Here is a 24,257-nt window from a genome sequence, read left to right as displayed (position 1 = left end):
CTTGGAGGAACTACAGGACGCAGTGAAAGATATGAAAAGCAACAAGGCCCCAGGAGAGGACGGCTTCCCAATAGAATTCTATAAACAGTATGCAGAAATCCTATTACCACACCTATTAGAGACAATGGAGGAGGCAGAACAGAAAGGGGAACTGCCACAAACAATGAGAAAGGAAAAGATAACAATTATATTAAAACCAGAGAAGCACCCCCTGTTGATGGACTCGTATAGGCCAATATCGCTGCTGAACGCAGACGTTAAAATAATAGCTAAAGTCCTAGCTAACAGACTATCTAGAGTGGCCCCTGCTCTGGTGCACCCGGATCAGAGCAGGTTTATACCAGCAAGATCAACAGCAACAAACATCCGCAGAGTATTCCTAAACTTACAAATACCAGTAGACAACACCGGAGATAGAATCCTATGTTCATTAGACGCAGCTAAGGCGTTTGATAGCGTCGAATGGCAATACTTATGGAAAGTACTAGAAAAAATGGGATGTGGCCCAATATTTGTGAAACGGGTAAAACTCCTATATACCGGAGTGGAGGCGGATGTATTCATTAACGGGGGGTCCTCAGAGACATTTCCATTATACAGAGGGACAAGACAGGGGTGCCCATTGTCACCTCTCTTGTTCGCACTAGCAATAGAGCCCCTAACGTGTAAAATAAGAACACACCAGGGAATAACGGGGTTTCAAAGGGAAAATACAGAGGAGAAAATCGCCTTGTACGCAGATGACATGTTGCTGTTCCTGGGGGATGGTGGAGAGTCCCTAGAAACTGCCATGCAAATAATCAAAGAATTCGGAACTTTCTCCGGACTTTCCATCAACTGGAATAAATCGGAAATACTTCCAATAGATAATCCCGAGATGCAAATCACTAACAGAGAAATAACCCTGAAATGTACACCAACAATTAAATACCTGGGAGTCAAAATCACCAATAAAGTTAGTGAGTACGCTAAAATAAATTTAGAACCACTCATGGAAAAGTGGAAACAAAAGCTCCACATATGGCGCAAATTACCTATGACAATTATTGGAAGAGCGAATCTCATAAAAATGATATGGATGCTAAAGTAAATAAGAGTCCGGGCCCAGATGGCTACACAGCCAGATTGTATAAGTTATTTGCGGAAGAGCTGGTCCCAATAGCTTTAGACGCATTCAACGCGGTAAATAGAGGCCACCCGTTCCCCAAGCAGGCGTTGCAAGCCCACATCACAGTCATACTTAAACCAGGCAAGGACCCCTCGGCCTGCGGGAGTTACAGACCAATCTCACTGATAAACGTCGATCTCAAGATGTTTGCTAAATTGATAGCAAACAGAATACAAAATCAAATCCCCAAGCTGATCCATTTGGAGCAGGTTGGCTTTGTCCCTGGCAGAGAGGCAAGGGACAATACTATTAAAACAATGTCCCTAATAGCTAGGGCCAAATCAACAAACACCCCCCTATGCCTCCTGTCGATTGACGCAGAGAAGGCTTTCGACAGGGTGAGCTGGACCTTCCTCTCTGCCACACTAGAGAAAATCGGACTGGGCCCACGGATGCTCCAGTGGATCATGGCGCTCTACCAGGATCCCACTGCGAGAATCAGAGTGAACGGGACGTTGTCCGACACACTCAGAGTAAGCAACGGGACGAGACAGGGGTGCCCTCTCTCCCCCTTTCTCTATATTCTTACCATGGAAACCTTAGCGAACGCGATTCGCAGTAACGACTCAATAAAGGGTTACAGGATTAGCACCTCAGAACATAAAATGGCATTATTCGCCGATGATCTGCTGCTATACCTGTCCAACCCCCGAATCGGCATGCCTGTGCTCTTAAAGGAATTCGAGAAATTTGGGAGAATTAATAACTATAAAATCAATGCGCAGAAATCAGAGGCCCTGAACATATCACTCCCGCAGGCCGAGGTCTCCCATCTGAGGTCGGTACTCCCCTTTCGGTGGGTTGACTCACACTTAAAATATTTAGGAATATATATTTCAGCGGAGCCCACGGCAGCCTATAAATTAAACTTCATCCCATTTGCCGAAAGACTAGAGACGGATTTGGGCAAATGGAACCCCCTTTACATTTCATGGAATGGATGAATTAATGCGGTAAAAATGGACGTGCTGCCCAGATTTTTATATATCAGTCAAACCGTTCCAATAGGACTCCCAAGAGTATTTTTCAAAAAAATTAGATCTTTGATCATAAATTTCGTATGGAAGGGGTGCAAACCACGACTACGCTACTCCATACTGACGAGGGAAAAAGAAAAGGGAGGCCTGGGCCTACCAGATTTCGCGTTATACCATAAAGCCAACATAGCAAACTGTGTCCTTGATATTATTAAAAGTAGAAGTTCAAGGCTATGGGTGGAAATAGAACACGCAGGAGAGACGGACGGCCTATACGGAGCCCCCTGGATACCAACCAGGCGGATAAAAGACAATAGGAAGGGGGAGGGAGGGAATAAGGGAAGCAGTTATATATATAAAAATGTTATAAAGATATGTAAAAGATGAAAAGTTAAATAAAAATACTTTCAATGAAAAAAAAAAAGAAAAGGAGACCACTTTGTTCTCCATTTAATGAGGTTTCCATCCCTTTCCATCATTTAAGAAGAGCTAAAAAGTGTAGCCGACTATGCTTTTCTGTCAGTCTAAAAAGCAGAAAAGGGACAGAAACCTTGTGAAATGGAGAGCAAAGTGGTCTCCGTTTCACATACTACAGTTCAACTCAGAGGTCCACCTTAATGTAGATTTCAGCATGTGAGGTGGAACCCAAAAATGTACAGAGTAACAAAGTCTGAAAGAAGCCTTACGGATTTAGCAAATATGTACCGTCCCACACATTTGAATACATTTTTTACACACACCATTACCTACATGCACAGTCAGTGATATACATTACATACATACATACAGTGAAACGCACAACAGCACATCTGAATCAAAAGGCATAGAACATAGGCACACTTTTACACATAGGTGTGGGTTAACATTTACACACATACTGAAAATTTACATACATACACAAATATACTTTTACACAGAAGTACACACAGAAAGTGAGAATGTGCATGCTCATACATGGGTAGGTATATGATTGGCCTCAATGGAGGACCGTGTTGGGGAGCTAAAGGAGGAGAAGGGAAGTGGCTCAAGCAGGTCCTGCTCTTTTCCCTTGCAAATATTGGGAGCACCACAGTCACTTTCCTACACTGCCAGATAACTGTGTGACCCATCATGCAGTGAGAACGAATGGGGGCTTAGGACCCCTATTCTAGTGTACAGTGGAAGTCTCATTGGTAGGGCTCCTGGTGGTCAGGGGACAACCCACTTAGGTGGACTTTTTGTAAGCCTATTTTAAACCTAATTATGTCACTCACTTTTCAAGTATCTCTGGGTTCCTGGACAGTTCCATCACAGTAAATGATAATTGATTGGCTGTCGTTTCATGGCCTAAGAAAAGAACACAAATATTAATATTAGATTTTAGATAGCAGCTTTGTGATGTCCTGACATTTTACAGTACAAAAAGTTAATTCAAGTAAAAATAGTAAATTAAATTTTTTTACCAACCTGCTATAAAGAATGTAACAAAGTTATCCAGTAAATCCTCTATATCACAATCACCTTCCAGAGCTGTGAAGAGAGGGTATTAAACTAAACGTTGGCCATTTTGTAGTTACAATCAATAGAATATGGCTAAACTGTAATATCAGACACAAGCTAATAGAATGAGCAGTGCTATTGGGGAAAAAAGGCAAAACAGGTTTTATAATCTTTTATTCTATTTTAGGGGGATTGTTCCATTTGGCCTGGTTGTCGTAGACCTCCCTCTATAACATCTATTTGCACACATAGTCTATGGAGTTGTGCAGAATTCCAGCTTGTAGGAAGAATACCTTCTCCTTTGAGTATCTGTGTGAGTATATCCATGGGAATCTCCTCTCCATCCTCAATTGCCTTTTTGCGCCTCTCAATGCAAATTCTCCCGGTCTTCCGAAGCAACCTGACACTTTCTTGGACATCTTTTACGAAGCCCCGCTTTTCCCATGAATACTAATAGTGAAAGCAATATTTTAATGATGTGAAGTAAGAGATAGAGGTTTAATTATGCAATCCCATTTTGTTAAACAGTATTCCTGAAAATAAGTTAATCAGAGCAATTCCCACTACTGGAACCCTTAACAATCAACTATAACCTGCTGGGGAACCTAGCTCCAATTTAGTGATCATTTCAATTTTCCTGCAGCACCACCATAGGAAAAAACGAAGCATGTCGTCATGAAAATTAAAAGTAATGGCCTATTCACGTGATACATGGACATGTTGGGTCTTCCAGAGAGAGATGCTTTTTGTAGCGTTCTATGCTATCTAGTTGATGGAGGTCCCAAACATGAATAGGCAAGATAACGACAGTTGATACAAAGAAGTCATAGCCTCTCATATGAATATTAGCTTGGGTTGACAAACACATTGGAGCAGATTTACCCAGCCTGTATAATGTATAGACAGCATAAAGTTATTGAGGCAGTCCGGGGATGCACCAAATCTTTCAGTGTTACACACTGCTATGTAAATTTGCCGTATGTTAGACACAGTTGCCTAATTTATGTTATATCTTGAACGGTACACTTTAGACTAGTTTTTTGCACCTAAAAAATGATGCACATCAGTAGTAAACTGGAGCATTTTACAATTCTGCAAATTTGCACTCCCCTTTCAAGACACTTTTAAAAAGTGTCTAGCAAGTAAACCCCAAAGGAGAACTTAGGCTATATTACAAGTCTGTTTGCATGTATCTAACAATGTGATATTGCATACTCTTGCATAAAAATATCAGGACTGGCGGCTCGTGGCTCCCTCGTGCCCGCATCGCCGGTCCTGTCACACGGGCTGCTGCCGTGCGGCGCAGGGGAGCCCCGGTCCTCATCACCTTCCCTGGTCACCGGGGCTCCTCCTCGCCGCCGGGTTGCTAGGGACGTGGTGGGTGTTCCCCGCGTCCTCGGTATCATGGCTACCCGGCATGTGTCTCCTTCTCTACCCCCTAGGGCTGGGGGCGGGTTCCTCAGTGCTGCTGGGTGCACTTAGCTGCTGTCAGACTCCCCGACCCAATCAGCTGCTGGGGCGGGAGCTCTAACAGCATTTAAACCTGCTTGTGTCTGCAGACCAGTGCCAGTGTTAGTTTGGTCTTCCTGCTACACCAGCGTACTTCTTCTTGTGACTCCTGACTTTTGACTCCCTGTTTTTGGACCTGATGTTGCCTTTGCCTGACTCTCTTGTACTGCGTACCCTCTCGCTGCCAACCCGGATAGTCTGACTCTCCTTGCTGTTGTTTGTTCCAGTGTCTGTCTGTTTGTTAGTCCAAGTGTTCCCCTTCCCTAGTGAGTGTAGGGACCATCACCCAGTTGTTGCCCTGGGGCTTAGCCTAGGGGGACAAGTAGGTAGGGACAGGGGTTGTGGGTATTTTCAGGGACTTCCAGTTTCCCGGACCCGAGTCCTGACAAAAGTGACAGAGGTGATACTTTTATTGGATAATCAGAAAACATATAATTGCAAGCTTTCAGAGCACATGGGCCCTTTCATCAGGCTGGTTAACAAATGAAGGACTACAAACTTTTTTTTACACAAGAGTATTTATCATCATATAGACTTTTCTGGGTACCTCACTATTTTTGCTGTACATCAATCAAACACACACGTATCCCCTAAGGAAGCTTGGTGTGAAACACGTGTCAAGGTGCAGGTGGTATGGTGGGCTTTACACATTATGTACTGCTGCTTATATGCATAGATTCAATGCTTTGTATGCTTGATGTGGCATTTTATATGATTTAATGTTTGTTTATATATAATTTAGCATAATGCACTTTCTGAGCATATATTTAATTCTATGAACTTGATATGTTGTATGCCTTCCTTCCGCCTGTCTGCTGCACATTGGAGATTCATCTCTATTGTACTGTAACATCTTTTTAATTGTAAGGAATAAAATATAGAAATGTTTTTTATGGAAGTGAGGCATGCTGACCTATTATTTTTGGATCAATCAAACACAAAAGCCATAATAGACTTGGACCAGACCACAATTGTTCAAAACATAGTGGGGCATATTTAACAAGTATTGTACACCAGATTTCTGGCATAAAAAAGTTTAAAATTATGGCGCAAGCCATTATATGTGCCTTTTTGCTCTTAGTACACCAGCCTCCACTACTTTTCTAAAAGTGGGTTAAGCTAGGCAAAAAGAAGGCATGGCCACACATGGCCCATCATATTTACTACAATTTATGCCAGAAACCTGCGTAAATTATACTTAAAACCTACTCCAGCTCCTAACTTCAACTAGCAATCATTTGATCCTTATAAATTAGTAGTTGAAAGTCCATTCCAGGACAGCAAAAGCAATATATGTATATAAATATCCATGCACAGAAATATTATTCACTGAAGTTAAGATTAATACTTATAATGCAAAAGTATCAGTTATTTAGAATATACAAAATACTCAGGAGAAACCAACATGGAGGTCTCTTTGTTGCCTACAGCAACCAATCACAGCACAGCTTTCATTTTTCCTCAGCATTATAAGAAATGAAAGATGCGCTGTGATTGGTTGTTATGGGCAATGCAGACACATTTTCTTTTAGACGGCTTTCATAAAAGTGTGGTGGCAGGCTACTTTTCTGTGGCCCACCCTGTAGATGCTGAGGTGATGGTGAGTGAGTGTGAAGTATAGTGTGTAGTGGTACATAATGCATACACAGAAGGGCAGAGTTGTTCTAATAACAAACCGCACCGCATCAGATGAAGATATACAGTATATATATTATATACCCTAATAAATGGGTTTCTTGTTTCCACCAAACCTCTCATCACCAATGATATTGCCCTCGGAAATGGTGTCCCATCATCTTGCAAGCAATTCATCTCCATTCCAAAGGCAACCTAGTCCAGAGAAAGACACATTATATTATATCCCATCCTATTTAATCACAGATGAAATTCGGTTGAATTGTGGTTAAGAGGTCGTTTTTGCCCTTTTTGTACAACCCAAAACATGCCTGTGCAGTTGGTTCCCCAGGATAGTGACCCACTTAACTTTTTGCCAGTGGGCCTATCTTCCCAATGGGCTAAATATAGTCATACAAGCTATGAGGTTCAGAGGCTGAGGGTGTCACTTCAAATAGAAATGAAATCACCTTCTTAATTTGATTACCTTCGAAATCACATCCAAGGTGACTTTACTCATCATAGCATGCATTCCAACATGGCAGTTTCCATCAGCTTTGTCTGCCAATTTCTCCATTAGCTCTTCTGCTTTTTCATTAAAAGTTCCCATTAAACCTATCAAGTATCTGTAAAAGCAAAAAAAAAAAATCTAAACTTACAAAAATGAATCAATGTAAAACAATGTTTTACTATGTTTTGAGAAAAATAATTTTCCCTACAGCTGTCATGTATTCAACAATTGTATTGTGTTTTATCACCCCACACATCATAGAGCACATATGTAAGCTGATTGCCACATGCTAGCAGGTCAAGGAACACAGAGAGACAGTGATGCTAAATTTTCTCATTTTATTCTTTTTTCTTTTAACGGCAACATGATTTTACTGGAGGAAATGTTAATGAGAATCAATGACTTTTAACAATTTGCAATTTTCCAATGACATTTCATTTTCAATTTGGTTTTTTCTTAATATTAAAAACTACAGATGAGCGAACGTACTCGGTAAGGCAGATTTCGCAATCGAGCACCGCGATTTTCGAGTACTTCACTACTCGGGTGAAAAGATTCGTGGGGTGCCGTGGGTGAACGGGGGGTTGCAGAGGGGAGTGGGGGGGGGGAGAGGGAGAGAGAGAGAGCTCCCCCCTGTTCCGCGCTGCTACCCCCCGCTCCACCACGCCACGCCCCGCCCCCCGGCGACCCCCGAATCTTTTCACCCGAGTAGTGAAGTACTCGAAAATCGCGGTGCTCGATTGCGAAATCGGCCTTACCGAGTACGTTCGCTCATCTCTATTAAAAACCAAAAACACAGATTAAATGAAAACGATGTATACAAATAACCTATGTTCTTTTAACAATTCTCCTTATAACCTTTATCTACCAGTACTCTTGGTACCGAAGGTTGAAAACTCACTTTGACACAGTCCTTCCTTGGTTATAGTAAGTCTTATATCTCAGGAGCAGAATATCACAAGATTACTTTAAACAATAACCTTATAATACATGGAGTCCTATTGTCAATTTGGAGTAAATAGGAGATTAGTGAAACGTTAACTCTCCACTCTAATCCTTATATAGTTGTATTTAAGAAATCAGAAGTCCTTGTCCAGATGTAGTGACGTTCCAAAATGAGTCATAGTGCTACTATTTATTGATCTATCTATAATAAAATAAGGCTCTATTCATATCGGTTTAGGCTTCAGTGTTTATAACAGAAGCCTGAACACTATGGCGGACATAATCAATTTATAAAGTGAGAAGTGAGTGAATTAGATTCCGTACGTAAAATTTGGACGCCAATTATTTTGCGCTTAGAATTAAATAATCGAGTTGGGACCCATTAGCTTTTCCTATTTATGACAATCAATGCTCGTGCCAAATCTCACGTTTCTATGACATCGGGAAGTGAGAGAATTAGATTCCGTGCGTAAAATTTGGACGCTAATTCTTTTGCGCTTAGAATTGAATAATCGAGTTGGGGCCCCTTTAGCTTTTCCTATTTATGACACAATCAATGCTTGTGCCAAATTTCAAGTTTCTATGACATCGAGAAGTGAGAGAATTGGATTACGTACGTAAATTTTTGATGCTAATTCTTTTGTGCTAGAATTGAATAATTGAGTTGGGACCCCTTTACTTTTCCTATTTTGGACATAATCTATGCTTGTGCCAAATTTCATGTTTCTACAACATCGGGAAGTTGGAGAATTAGTGGTCAGTGAGTGAGTGAGTGAGTCAGTCAGTCAGTCAGTCAGTGAGGGCTTTTGTCTTTATATATATAGATTAAAGTTTGGTTATCAGTATCGTGTACTCTGAAACTGCTGGAACTTACATTCTACTGAATGCTGGGTCCATAATCCTCCTCTGTTTGTGCCAATCATCATTATCTCGATTTGTCACTAAGCCTTTTCCCATAAATCTAGAATGTAAAACAAAAATAAATAGACTAATATACAGTACTGTGCAAAAGTTTTAGGCAGGTATTGAAAAATGCCGCAAAGTATGAATGCTTTGAAAAAAAGAAGTGTTATTAGTTTATTTTTGTCAATTAAGAAAATGCAAAGTGAATGAACAAAAGAGCAATCTAAATCAAACCAATATTTGGTGTGACCACCCTTTGCCTTCATAACTACAACAATTGAGCTGTAGAGATGTTGAGTGATGTAGCAAGACAACAACCAAAGCACACAAGTAAATCTGCAAGAGCGTTGTACATGCAAGGCATCCCAGGAATATTGCTGAACTGAAACAGAATTGCAGGGAGGAAAGATTCCAAATCTTATTGCAGCTACAGGAAATGTTCAGTGGAGGTGAATCCTGCTAAAACGGGATTTACAAATTACTAGATTCAAAAGTTCACTTACTTTTTCTCCCTACACTGTAGATGTTGAGTAAGGCTATGCCCACAGGAGCGTGCAGTAAAACGCTGTGTGTATAACGCAGTGTTTTACCGCTGTGTGAGCCAGCCTATTGCCGCCTATGGTAGCAATTTTGGACTGCATGTGCAGTCTTCCTTGTTCCTTTTTTAAATTTCCCGCTCTGTCACTTAGCAACATTGCTTATAAATGTCGCGCATACGCAATGTAATTGCGTATGTACATTGTTTATTATGCTCCTATAGAAAACTATAGGGCTCTATTGAGCTTAATATGCGGTAAAATGGAACATGCTACATTCTTTTTTACATGCGTATTATATGCAATGTATATGTGCAAGAGTAACATAGTATGCTATGCTCAAAAAAGACAAATGTGCATCCAGTTCAATCTGTTTAACCCACCCTTGTTGATCCAGAGGAAGGTGAAAAAAACCCAATGAGGCAGAAGCCAATTAACCCTCATTCTGAGGGAAAAAATTCCTTCCCAACTCCATAGTGGCAGTCAGAATAATCCCTGGATCAACGTTTCTACAAGATCTACAGGCCTTCTAGTTATTTAATGTCTATATCCAGTAATGTTGTAGTGCTCTAAAAAGACATCTAGTCCCCTCTTAGACTCCTCTATTGATTTTGCCATCACCACGTCCTCAGGCAGAGAATTACACAGTCTGACTGCTCGTAGGGATGCCCTCTTGTTACTGTCGCAGTCCTGGGTATAAACATGGGAGAGATCCTTGTATTGTCCCCTCATGTATTTATACATAGTTATTTGGTCGCCCCTTTACCGTCTTTTTTTCAGGGTGAATAATCCCAATTTTGTAAGCCTCTCTGGGTATTCCAGTCCTCTCATTCCGTTTATTAATTTAGTTGCCCTTCTTTGAACCCCCTCGAGTACTGCAATGTCTTTGCTGAGCACCGATGTCCAGAACTGTACACAGTATACCATGTGAGGCCTGACAAGTGCCTTATATAGGGGAAGAATAATGTTCTCTTCCTTTGCCCCATACCTCTTTTAATGCACCCCAAAACTATATTTGCCTTTGCAGCAGCTGACTGGCATTGGTTGCTCCAATTGAGTCTACAGTCAACTAGTACCCCCAGGTCTTTTTCCATTTCACTTTTCCCTAGCAGTAGCCCATTTAGTGTACATAGGTGACATCCATTTCTCCTGCCCATGTGCATAAACTTACATTAATCGATGTTGAACTTCATTTACCATTTTTATACCCGAGCTCCCAGTTTCTCTACGTCCATTTGCAGCTGTACATTGTCCTCCTGTTAGGGTCTGCTGCTGAGATCTGTTGTACTACATGGGTTTCCAGCAGCACAGCTCCACAGGTGGGTGTTGACTGAGCTGGCTGGGTGTGGATTGCTCCAGCCAGCCTATCCCCGAGGTCTGCTGCTTATATATACCAGCTCCTCTGCTAGAGGCTGCCGGTTTTCCCCCTGTTTGTTCAGTGTGTTTAGATGTGAACAGTTTCATGTTCCTTCGTGTCTGTGCAGGTTTCCGTACATGTGGTGTGAACTATGTCTTGCTGGTGATTGTTTATTATCTAGCATGAGGTAGGTCCCTAGGTTCCAGCGTGGGGTCATCCCTGTCGGGATGATCGCCGCACATGCAGGCAGGTTTCCTGGGGTTAGTTGTCTCGTTAGCGTAAAGGACCCGCGAGACAACGAGGACCCTTGAAGTGGGCTCGTGGGCTTAAGTATCTTGGCAAATATACAAATGAATACCTCGTACATTCTATAGTTATTCCACCTGGCTATGTGTGCGGTTATGCAGGTGAGTGTTTTGAGCGCTTGTCAGTCATTGGGTTATGTCTGTCGGCGAGTATGAATCCAGTTCGCAGTTCTGCATCTCCGTTTGAGTTCACTTGTCGCCGAGTATGAAGTCTGTTTCGTAATTCTGCGGTTCTGTCTGAGTTCACCAGTTCGTGGGTGTGGAAGACGTAACACCTCCGTTGTATTAATTATCTTGTATAATTTTGTATCATCTGCAAATATTGATATTTTGCTGTGCAGCCCCTCTATCAGGTCGTTGATAAATATATTGAACAGAATGAGGCCTAATACTGAACCCTGTGGCACCCTACTAGTGACAGTGGCCCAATCAGAGTATGAACCATTAATTACCACCCTCTGCTTTCTATCTCTGAGCCAGTTCTTTACCTAGCTACACACATTTTTGCCCAGTCCGAGCTGTCTAACTTTATATATTAACCTATTATGCGGCACGGTGTCAAATGTTTTAGAAAAATCCAGACATACAAGATCAATGGACTTTCCCAGATCTAGCCTAGAACTTATTTCATTGTGGAAGCTGATCAAGTTGGTTTGACATGATTGACCCCTCATGAACTCATGCTGATGAGGAGTTATACCATTGTTTTCCTTCAGATATTCCAGGATGGCATCTCTCAGAACCCCCTCGAATATTTTACAGATTATTTAAGGGAGACTTACCGGCCTGTAGTTACCAGGCTCTCCTCTTGACCCCTTTTTGTATATTGGAACCACATTGACAATGCGCCAATCCAGAGGTACAACCCCGGTCTCAATAGAGTCCCTAAATATAAGAAATAGCGGTCTGTCTATCACGTCACTTAGTTCCCTTAGAACCCTTGTGCGTATTTCATTTGGACCTGCTGATTTGTCGATTTTAATATTTTTTAGCGGACACTGTACTTCCTCCTGCGTTAGGTAGCTGATATTTAGTGGGGGGTTCATTTTATTTTCTTGCATCTTATGTGACTTTTCTTTTTCTACTGTGAATATACTTGAGAAAAAACTACACTTCTACGGTTTCTCCTGCATTATTTGTTAAGGGCCAGTGCTCTCAGGGCAAATCCTTTTACTCTTTATATAATTGAAAAATAGTTTAGGGTTATTTTTGCTCTCTTTGGCAATCAGTCTTTCTGCCTCCTCCTTGGCAGTTTTTATCTTTTCCTTACATATTTTGTTTTCTTCCCTGCTTTCTTGTTTTAGTAATTTAAACTCTCTTTTTTTCACTTATTACCACCTCACAGTCTTGTTGAGCCACATTGGTTTCCTTTTATTCATAGTTCTTTTATTTTTGAAGGGCATGAACTGCTCACATGAAGTATTTAGGATGTTTTGAGAACTTCTCCCATTTGTCATCTGTATTGTTATTTTTGAGGACATTGTCCCATATAATGTGAAGGGATCAATGAAAATCATTGACTCCCTTCACTGCGTATTAAGTGCGCATAATACGCTGTTAAATTATGCTCATGTGAGCCTGCCCTAAGGTTGCTTTCACACTTGCACTGGGGATTCTGCTTTTCTGCTCTGTTCGGGGAGCAGGAAAGGGGGAACTCCGCTACTGAACAGTACAGTCTCTGGACGGAACCAAACAGCATCAGGCAGGCTCCATTGACTATAATGGGGTCCGCCCTCTTTCCGCCCAGCTGCACGGTTTTGGGACAGAAGAAAAAGCGCTACATGTAGCGTTTTTTCTTCCGTTATTTAGAGTCGGGCCTCCAAAGGATGTGAAACCACCCTTAGGGTTAATGCCCACGGAAGGATTTCTGCCGCGTTTCACATGGTGGAAATCCGCTACGTTATCCCGCAGCTATTTAGTTCTATTGAACCTTATAGCTTTCTGCCCTTCAACGTTCACGCTATGGAAATCTACTGCGGAAGTCCTCAGCGTGAAAGAAATTGCGGCATGTTCTAATTGCCATGGAAAAACGCACGGCTGGCTTCCGTTATATTTAATGGAAGCTGTCCCTGATGCGATACTTCTGCTGTGAGCACATTATTATTATGCATCACAGCCCACTGCATCATCACCGACGGCACCTCATGTGCTGCACTGCGCATGGATGCCGGTTTGCCGGACGGGACTCGCGCGGCAGCTCCGGAGAGGTGAGTATGGGTTCTTTGGGGGGCGCCATGTCGGACTCCGCTGCGATATTCCGCTGGCGGAGTCTGACATGGCTGTGGGCATAAGGGCCTTAATGTGCTCAATAAAAAACATGAAAGATATAATTGTATGTGTGTTATTAGTTTAGTTAGATTGTTTTTGTCTAGAATTCTAATTCAGATAACAATAGGACCACATTTTCTTAGTAATCAGAAACCCTAGTAACTACAAAGGGTTAACTTTAGAGATGAGCGAGTATACTCGCTAAGGCACATTACTCTAGCGAGTAGTGCCTTAGCCGAGTATCTCCCCGCTCGTCTCTAAAGATTCGGGGGCCGGCGCGGGTGACAGATGAGTTGCGGCGGGGAGCGGGCGGGAGAGAGGGAGAGAGAGATCTCCCCTTCGTTCCTCCCTGCTCTCCCCGACCCCCGCTGGCCCCCTGCATTTAGGTCTTCTGTCACAATTCCATTTCTCTGTTCTGCTTTTGGAACAGAAAAACTGAATTTTAAAACTGAAATAAACATTTCCGTTCTTTTCCCAATTAATTTCAATGGATTTTTCCAAAACACGGTTTTGGTAAGATGCATCTAAAATAAAGCATCTTTGTAAGAAGTCCCCCTACCACTGTGCATACAACTCCTATACAGACTTATGTGCTACCATGGTTACAGAATGCAAAACAAATCCTGTGATTCTTCCCGGCGCGGGTGACAGGTGAGTTGCGGGAGGGAGAGAGAGATCTCCCCTCCGTTCCTCCCCGCTCTCCCCGACCCCCGCCGGCCCCCCGAATCTTTACAGACGAGCGGGGAGATACTCGGCTAAGGCACTACTCGCTCGAGTAATGTGCCTTAGCGAGTATACTCGCTCATCTCTAGTTAACTTACTTTTTCTTGCAATTGTAATAAAAAAAATACACTGTTTCAATACACTATTGAAAACTAATGCAAGCAAAAGAAAAAAAAATGTTGCAGTTACCGCACTCCAAACAAACTAAATAGACGATCGTAAAACCGGTCCTTTATAGATTTTGGAGACATCAAAAATTCCTGCAATATATAAGCAGAGAAGAGAATGCAGTATTTCCTGACTCAACATATATCAAGTGCAAAGTAAATCTTTGAAAATATTTGCTATGCCCAATAATAGAGAATTATTAACTTTAACAATTAGCAATTTTGTGTGGCTTCTGCAATATCCTCTCTATTAATCTCTAAGGCATCGTAGATAATCAGGAATACTAACAACCTAAAACAGCCTAGACCACCAGGGACACTAGTCTGTGAAATACTAAAGACCATAAGATATATCCAGAGATCAAGTAGTTGATCGACGAGAACCTGCCGCTCAGGATTCCAATTGATCAGCCGATTGTTCGGCCCAGTGAAGCCAGCTATTACACTTCCGATGCTGACCAGCGATGACAACGTCCGGCCCACTGCACTGACAGAAGATTGAATGATCATCTGATTGGTGGGGATCCAGAGAGGCGGGCCCTTGTTGATCAGATACTGTTGACCTAATCTGAGTATTAGTCATCAGTAACTAAAGTCCTGGAATACCTCTTTAAACTCCTGGATCCCAATACAAAATATGTAACAGACACCCCCCCACCACATCTATCATGTGCTATTTATAATGCTGACATCTTCCCAAGTATCCATTGGACCCCCTTATATGCCAGGGCCTGGGTGCGACTGATACTTCTGCACCTCAGGGTATATTATCCCTTGAAACTTTGTAGACCAGAAGAAATACCGTGTTTCCCCGAAAATAAGACACCCCCTGAAAATAAGGCACCCCTTGAAATTTGCAGAAGTCCCAAATATAAGGCACCCCCCCCCCCCGATAGTAAGGCATAGTAAAGTGTGCAGGCAAGTCAAGAGGCCTGTCCCCTGCTGCCATCCCCGTTGTCTCCTACCTCCAGATGTATAGGTAGATCTGCAGACAGTCTGCTGTTATCCTGTCCCTGCTGTGCTGTACGAGTGTGCTGTTGTGAGCTCCCCTTGCTGGCTGGAAAAGTCCATACTGTACGTTCTGTTCCTGCTGTACATGTCTGCTGTGATGAGCTTTCCCTGCAATACCATCCCTGCTTACAAGTGGTCCAGGACCTTCTGTCTGCAGACAGGTACGTTACTTTACAGCCCTTATTTTTTATGGCTCTGTGTGTGAGTCAGGCAACCTGTATGTGATTCTTAAGGCTGGGTTCTCACAGAGCGTATTTCCAGCGGAAATCTCGCAGTTTGGCCACAGCGATAAACAGCGAGATTTCCGCCGGGAAAGCGCTGCTTCAAAACCCACGGCACTTAGCCGCTTGTTTTGAAGCTACCTGGCTGCACGCTTTTCCGTTTCTGTGGCCGGTGAATCCGCATCACAACACCGGCTTCTCCCAGCTTTGCCGTGAGAGATTTGCTGTCCCATGTGGATGAGATTTCTGAGAAATTTCATCCACAAAGCTGGCCAATTGAGGGATTAGCGGCCACAGACGGATTTGCCGTCGTGAAATAAGACACCCCCTGAAAATAAGACGTAGCGCAGATTTGGGAGCAAAAATTAATATAAGACGCGTCTTATTTTCGGGGAAACAGGGTATTAAAGATATTAACTGTATGTTCACAAATAATGTAATTAGTCCTCTATATATAATTATTACAACTATGCAACACTAATATTTTGGCATTATATGACAACTGTGTAGTGCTGTTATTTGGACATTACATGGTGGTAGTAATTAGTTACTGAAATGGTACTAGAATGGAATGGTTATTCATATGTGCTTTGTGAGTATTATTTAAATACTATATGATATGCCATATGAAGGGATGCAGCAGAAGGGCAGCATTCAATCAAAGGCTCAATCTGTTTCCAGATGGGTATTTTTTGTAATTTGAAGAACATATATACACAAGTTCTAAGTAATGGCCATGTATGTCTAGTATAGCTCTATCTTTCTTTCGCCTAAACCAGTAATGGCGGTCATAACTCAAATTGTGATGCCTAATTCAAAAATAATATAATTTTCTTACCTTTACTGATTCTGGACTCACTGTCAGAATGATTACTTTGTGTAAACCGTTTATTCGTATAACCGGGCCATATGTCTCAACCCTGGAGGTAAAAAAATCGACATTTTATAGCAGATATGTTATCTTGGCCATTTGATGGATTCCATCAAAACTGACGAGTGCTCAAAAACATAGTGTTTGCATGATAACTAATTAGGCTACCACCACCTATATGGGGTGTAGTCAAAAAGACAGATCCAGCACTATGTCTCAGTACTGGTGTCCTATATTGAAATAATAATAACGTACTTTAAAGGGGTTCTGTCATTAGAAAAAAATCATTGTATACTTACCTATTCTTCCCCAGGCAGTCTTCTTACTGCATCTCCTCACTGATCTTCTCCTAACTCCTCTAGTCCCCCGGGCCACGTCACCTCCAACCATCTAGATCCTCTTCTTCCTGTTTTGGAGCATCCATTTGTTAAATCCTCGGCAGCCTGCTTTTAGCGCGCATGCACAATATCTCACTGCTAGTGTTTAAGATAATATGTGAACATCAGCGGTGAGACATTGCACATGCGCAGTCACGCTAAAGCAGGCTGCCGAGGATTCGGCATTCCCTGCTAGGCAGTGAACACTACGTTACTAGTGACCGGGTACACAGCCTGCAGGAAGCAGAATCCCGCAATGTACACTTCATCACAGGAAGAAGAGGATCCAGCCGGCTACAGGTGAGGTGACCCTGGGGACTGGAGGAGCCAGGAGAAGATCGGTGAGAAGAAGATCTAGTAAGAAGGCTGCCTGGGGAGGAATAGGTACGTATAAAAATGTTTTTTTAAATGACAAAACCCCTTTAATAGAAGGCATGGATGCACTACATGATGGTATGTCACATGGGCCCCAGAACATGGATTTCAATTTTGTATTGTGGCTCCAGTTAGATATAGAAAGTAAACGGCAATTGCAAAGTCAAAGAGTAGCATGTGAGAAGCAAAAATCCACTTTCCGCATCTTTCTAAGCCCTGTGGGATCGCTACTATGACTGGAGTAAGGAAAGCATACAAGAAGTGGCCTCCTTCTGCCACAATAGGGGCAGATCATCCGGGAAGTCATCCACTGGAGTCTGCAGGAGATTCAGCTACCAATCCACGTTGAGAGTTCCTGGAATGAGCACAGGTCCAACGACGACTCCATACATGTATTGTAGCAGAAGGAGGGCACTTCAAATAGACTTTCCTTAATTCAGTCATAGTAACAGTCCCACAGGACTTAGAGAGAGACATGCAAAGTGGATTTCTGCTTCTCACATGCTACTCTTCAACTTTGCAATTGAGTTTTATGCTTTATCTCTAAAAGGGACCACAACATAAAATTAAAACCCATGGATCAGTCTTTTTAACTACACCCTGTATGAAACAAGAGCACCAAATAGTGTCCAATTACTGGCCACCCAATTGTTCTACCTCTGACCGGTCCTGACTTCCAATACCTTAAAATGATTCTCCATTCATTGAACTCACCAGTCCAAAAACAAGTCATATATAAGTTGGTCCTTCTTCATTGACTTCAACATTGTGGTTGAATGTCCATAGAAAAAGCTGCAATTGCAAAGCAATTATGTTATACTTATATGACATATACATATGTGGGCTTTCTCACTACTAACATTTATAGCTAACTAATAGATGTGATGATACATCATCGTAAGTTACAACCATAATTTAGTGTTATTATCTTGATTTTAGGTGTTCGTATCTCTTCTGGATTCTATGCGAGTGTCTGACTTGTCCTCCTAATGTCTTGCATATGCGTATTGGCCGATTACTGCCTGCCACAGCCTGAATAATAGCACGGGAGGGGCAATAATAGCTTACTGCCTAGGAAGCAACTGTAGGAGCATCCACATACTAAGTTTCAGCTGCGCCTGCCTCTGAGTAAAGTCGTTCTGCAATACCTCATCCTCTTGGATGGAGAGTACCCATCCAAGAGGATAAGGTATTGCAGTGTACTTAAGCTATTGAGTCCACATGTTAGTGTGTAGATAAGGACTAGAAGATCATATATATGTGCTAGCAGATGGGAAACTACTGTCCAGATAGGTGCAGAGCTAGAATTTGTAGGACCTGTCCAGGCAGCATTTATCAGGAACTGCTTAAAGGGATCCTGTCCGCTTCCTTTAGCACCATAAACTAAGTTATGATGCTGTTAGGGGAGGTGACAGGGATGTATTTTTTTTCATACTCACCTGCTTTCTAATTTTAGGGGTATCACCCACTGAAGATTGCGTTGCGCACAGAAATCTGACTTTTTTCATATTCCCATGCTCGTGCTCTCCCATAGACTTGTGTGGGAGAATGCACACATGGCAATCTGAAAAGAGTCAGAATATTGTGCCACACGCTATCTTTGGCAGGTGACAGCGCTGGTACCAGGGAGCCGGTGAATATAACAAATACATGCCCCGGCTGCTCATCACCTCCTGTAATAGCACTATAATTTTATCACTATAACAGGTCCCCTTTAAAGGGTTACCCCTTTTATTATTATGTACACCGGTAGGGCAGATATATTGATACTCCTTATTTGGGAATGGTCTGTATCTGCCATACCAGTGTTTATTGATTATGTCAATAATAATGACTTTAACCTCAGGCTTAGGCCTCCTGCCACAGGCAGGTCGGACCCCGCATGCGGGATTCCCGCAGCCGAATTCGACCTCTTGCCTGGTCGGTGACCCCAGCATACCTGTCTGTCATCTTCTGCACATGCTGCGGATGTGCCCGGCAGCACTCCGTCGCGCATGCTCACTATGGAAGTGCCGCGGACGGATGGCTTCCATTGACTTCGGAGGCCGCGGACTCTACAATGCAAATACGCCCGTGTGCAGGAGGCCTTACACATTATAAGCATCCCAACAGAACTGAATTTTTGGACCTGACGTTGAAGGCTGCAGTGACGGAATCATACGCACATCTACATTTGATAAGGGGAAGGCTGAAAATACAATATTACATTCCAGGAGGTCAAACCCTAAGCATACCATCAAAGTGATCCCTGTAGAGGTGATGATTAGGGTAAGACGCAACTGCAATGAACTTGGAAGATTCAAAGATGAGACCCAGGGAATTAGTGAGAGATTTAAATATTGTGGTTATCCCATAAAGATGCTTAAGAGAGACCGTAATATAGCTTCAAGGAAACCTAGGGTAAAATTATTAAAGGGGTTTTCCAGGGAGTATACTACTGATCAATAGTTGATAGGCTGGGGTCTGTCGCTTGGGACAGCGCCGCAAATACACAGAGGTCGGAGCTGAAGTAGCTCCATGCCGACGTCTGTCTAGTGGCCGGCGCTTGTAACTGCAGGCACAGCTCCCATTGATTTCAATGAGAGTTGTGCCTGCAGTTACAAGCGCCAGCCACTACACAGAGGTCGACACAGATACTTCTGCTGCTTCAGCTCTGACGTTTGTGTATTTGCGGCGCTGACAGCATGCGCCCACTCAGCTGATTGGTCGGGGTCACCCCAGCCGATCAACTATTGATGACCTATCCTGAGGATAAGTCATCAATAGTATTCTCCCTGGAAAACCCCTTTTACCTATACATAGAGAGAAACTAAAAACGAAATGTGTCCGGTATTAGACTTACAATATAGCAACCAATTTCATCAGATCAGGAAAATTACACATAAATACAAACCATTGTTATATGAAGATGACATTTTGCATTCTATTTTATCTAAAGCATGCAAAGTAGTATACAGACGATCCCCTGCATTAGAAACCCTCTTTTCACCTAATTCATTGTGTACTGGAAATCAATCACAGACTACCTGGTTGCAGCAATAGGGTTTTTATAGGCAAGGAGCTAGAATTTGTAGGACCTGTTTTTTTTGCATTCCCAATATGTAGAACCTTCTCAGATATGCAAAACAAAAGTACTTTTCAAATTACAGACTATATTAATTGTAACACCTAATTTGTAGTCTACGAGTATGTCATTATATGTCAGTTTTAATTAGCCTATGTAGGCTGCATATCTAGAAGATTGAAAATCAGGATATTAGAGCACTTACATGACATTCCCAATGCCAGTAATAGCAATATTTCAAATTTCTCCCAACACTTTATTACTGAACATAATGGATCCACGCAGTCCCTAAAGTTATTGGGTATTGAATGGGTTAGAAAATCAAGACGGGGAGAAGATTTGAAGTCTGTGCTATTCAATAAATAGGCATATTGGATTTTTCATCTCCAAATGCGGGGGCCACTAGTGCTAAATCTTAGCGCTCTTTTACACGCAACGACTATCGCTCAAAGTTCGTTTAAATGTCTGAAAGTGAGCAATAATCGTTATATATAAACGCAGGCAGTTGTGCACTGTTCGCTCAATTGTCGTTCAGCGCTGGTTTTTAGCCAGCATAAAAACCATCGGCACCGCACACAGAATTCGTTCCATTTGAATGCAGTTCGTTTAGTCTTATCAGCCGCTTAAGGCTTATGGTTTTGTTTGCCTTGCATACACAATGAGTGCAGTGTTTACTAATGCCGGGAGAAGACAGTGGAATCTGCTGGCCAGATAGCCGATTGCAAAAAGACATGCCAAGCTGAGCAAACATCAGCTACTGAGTTTACTTTAAAGGGGTTGTCCCGCGAAAGCAAGTGGGGTTATACACTTCTGTATGGCCATATTAATGCACTTTGTAATATACATCGTGCATTAATTATGAGCCATACAGAAATTATTCACTTACCTGTTCCGTTGCTAGCGTCCTCGTCTCCATGGTGCCGTCTAATTTCAGCGTCTAATCGCCCGATTAGATGCGCTTGCGCAGTCCGGTCTTCTCCCTGGTGAATGGGGCCGCTCGTGCCGGAGAGCTGGTCCTCGTAGCTCCGCCCCATCACGTGTGCCGATTCCAGCCAATCAGGAGGCTGGAATCGGCAATGGACCGCACAGAGCCCACGGTGCACCATGGGAGAAGACCCGCGGTGCATCGTGGGTGAAGATCTCGGTGGCCATCTTGGTAAAGGAAGAAAGAAGTCGCCGCAGCGCGGGGATTCGGGTAAGTACTAAACGGTTTTTTTTTTTAACACATGCATTGGGTTTGTCTCGCGCCGAACGGGGGGCCTATTGAAAAAAAAACAAAAACGTTTCGGCGCGGGACAACCCCTTTAACTAATGAGGGAAAATAAAGACGATTAGGTGCAATTTATTTTATGCAAAAATGTTGTCTAGTCGTTTGGCTATTTATTGATTATCTTTGCGTGTAAAAGGGCCTTAAGAAGAGAAATTATTCTACATTATTAATTGCATTGGTATATACACAAGTTTTTATATTATAATGCTTTTACTTGTTTTTTACACCCCCCCCCCCCCCCCCCCATTGGGTACTGACTTGTTGCTGTTTTGCATGGATCTGTTTGCATTACATTGAAAGGCCTGTCTCTATTTTGTTGCACAAAACAAATGCATAGCTTTTACATTCAGGCACAAGCAGACTAAAGTAACTCCTGCTTGTCTGAGTGCTAACTAAACATAGGATATCCTAACTATATAGGCGGCATTCTACCAACCACCCAAAACAAAAGCATCAAAGTGACATGCACTGCCACACATAGTTGGCAGTGCCTCCAGACAGATCCCGGGGTTCTGTCTCTGTGAATGACCTTGTCAAATGCAGTGTGCTCACTTTTAATGTTACGTAATGAGCTGAGTTACAACTTTTGTGTTGTCCGAGAGTTGGCGAGAAAACTTGCATAGAACAGGAAGAGAATAACAGGCCTATTATTCTATATGATCTAGATCTGAACACGACTTGCCTAAAACCCTTTGTAAACTGCACTTTGCTAGGCATATCCAATTTTCCTGGATCCCATACATCTTCGATGGGATATATACTTTGTGGAGCCTAAAACACATATGACAGCACCCTTGTGGAAAAATAGCGACCTGACCATTTTCCTATTACTAACTCACAAGATGTATAAGGAGGGGAGAATATTTCCATACTTACAGCCTGTATGGCAGCACACGGACACTGTGCAGAAAGATTCCTTACCTGTCTCTGGGGGGTCCGGGGATGTGATCATACTTTATATGTTGGTAATAGATATATCCACAGTATAGGAAGAAGCAGATAACTACCAGGGTCAGGAGCAGCAGAAAACCCCAGGCAATGAGGCCCAACAGCTCCATAGTTACAAAGAAGGAAAATAACAGCAACTCTCTGTGCAGGGAGGCTGGCTGTAGTCTGATCAGACTGGACAGGAAGCTGACACCAGGATTATGGGCTGTCTCTTAGTGTAATTATTTATTCTGCCTTGTACAGACTGTTGCATGTGAGAGGGTTGCCGGAGTTCATTCAAGTGCATGGCTGTAGTGAGAACTGCTGTGGCACTGCCCTGTAAAATTATACAGCTCTGTGGTTATAGGCTGTCAACTATAAATTTATATCTGTGCTTTTGTAGATAGTTTGTGAGCTACTTGAGCAGATCTGTACACGCAAAGCTGCTGCTTATGAAATGGACTAGTAATTATTAGGACATTATAGTAGCAGTGTTTCTGGTGGCACATCACACAAATAGCAGCTTGATTACCACAAAAGACAAACATAGCTTGGCACAACAGTGACATCAGCATGGGTCAGGACTGCTGAATTCTGTAAGAAATTATAGTACCATTGTTTCTGGTGGTGCAATGCGCCACACAGCTCTGCTACATGGTACATACATTATGATCCCCACACACATCTTGGCTTCTCCCACAGCAGTGACATCACCACAGGTGCTTTAGCCCACTGGATCTCTGTGGTGGTGGAAGGTTGTTGTCTTCTGAGATAAAAACGGCTTAGTTGTATTCTCAGTGTGTTATGTTTGTCCCCCCCTTCCAAGAGCCCTAACTGTGTTATTCTTCTGTCGGTCAGACGCTGTGTTTTATATATGTTGTAGGACCTTCGATAGTGTCACCAGGGGGTGGGGCAATGACATCAGCAGGGGCGGGGCATGAGGAGCACTCACTCACATACTACAGACAAGTGGTTGTTAGTAGTTTGACAACTATTTCTACTAGATAATAGAATGATATATGTGTATATATATATATATATATATATATCCCCTTAGGGCACTTGACGGCACTGTAAAAACGCCCAGCGCATATATGCTGAGGCCGCAATGCCATGGGGCCTGGGGAGACATTCCACCTTCTCTCCTCCCCGCTGGCTCACCTCCTCTCTTCTCCCCTCCGGTCGTTTGCAATGGGAGGGGGCAGGGTGGGGCGGAGCTAAGCTTTCTCCCTCCCCCTTGTCCGCAGCCAGCAATGGGAGGGGGCAGAGGGTAGCGGAAGAGAGATCGCGGGGCATCCTTTCTTCATACAGTGGGTGTTTATTACAGCTGACACCCGCGGAAAATAGCTGCAATCAGCCGTGCGGCTATTAACCCTTTAAATGCCGCTATCAGCGGCACTTAAATCCCACGTAGGATGTTCGGGGGTCCCGTACGATTAGATCGCAGGGAGAGGGGCGGTTGTTATGGCAGCTGACGGCCTTCTGAAATGCCACAGGGCTGCCTTAGCAGTCTGCCTATCAAGCCGTCCTCGTGGGGTGGCCGGATAGACTGCCTGTCAGATCGTAGTATAATGTAATGCTATGGCATTACATCATAGTGCAGGAGCGATTAAAGAATAGCTAGTTGTGGTCCCCCAGGGGGGGCTAAAAAAAAAGTAAAAATAAGATCAATAAAATTT

General features: G+C 42.9%; 1 protein-coding gene across 1 annotated transcript in view; it reads right to left on the bottom strand.

Moving 5' to 3' along the window:
* Positions 1-22,747, bottom strand: part of LOC136632835 (cholesterol 24-hydroxylase-like) — a 34,447-nt gene extending 11,700 nt beyond the window's left edge. Inside the window, exons 1-10 of the mRNA XM_066608059.1 lie at positions 22,573-22,747; positions 18,032-18,109; positions 16,533-16,614; positions 14,485-14,555; positions 9,078-9,164; positions 7,235-7,373; positions 6,853-6,963; positions 3,918-4,074; positions 3,592-3,654; positions 3,399-3,471 (exon numbers count right to left, since the gene is read on the bottom strand). Coding sequence (XP_066464156.1) covers positions 3,399-3,471; positions 3,592-3,654; positions 3,918-4,074; positions 6,853-6,963; positions 7,235-7,373; positions 9,078-9,164; positions 14,485-14,555; positions 16,533-16,614; positions 18,032-18,109; positions 22,573-22,709 — 998 coding nt within the window. The 5' untranslated portion in view covers positions 22,710-22,747. The remainder of the gene's footprint in view (positions 1-3,398; positions 3,472-3,591; positions 3,655-3,917; positions 4,075-6,852; positions 6,964-7,234; positions 7,374-9,077; positions 9,165-14,484; positions 14,556-16,532; positions 16,615-18,031; positions 18,110-22,572) is intronic.
* Positions 22,748-24,257: the final 1,510 nt, after the last annotated feature.

This window comes from Eleutherodactylus coqui, chromosome 6 (assembly GCF_035609145.1).
Source record: "Eleutherodactylus coqui strain aEleCoq1 chromosome 6, aEleCoq1.hap1, whole genome shotgun sequence".
Taxonomy (NCBI): Eukaryota; Metazoa; Chordata; class Amphibia; order Anura; family Eleutherodactylidae; genus Eleutherodactylus; species Eleutherodactylus coqui.
This window is presented reverse-complemented; position numbering and strand designations above follow the sequence as displayed.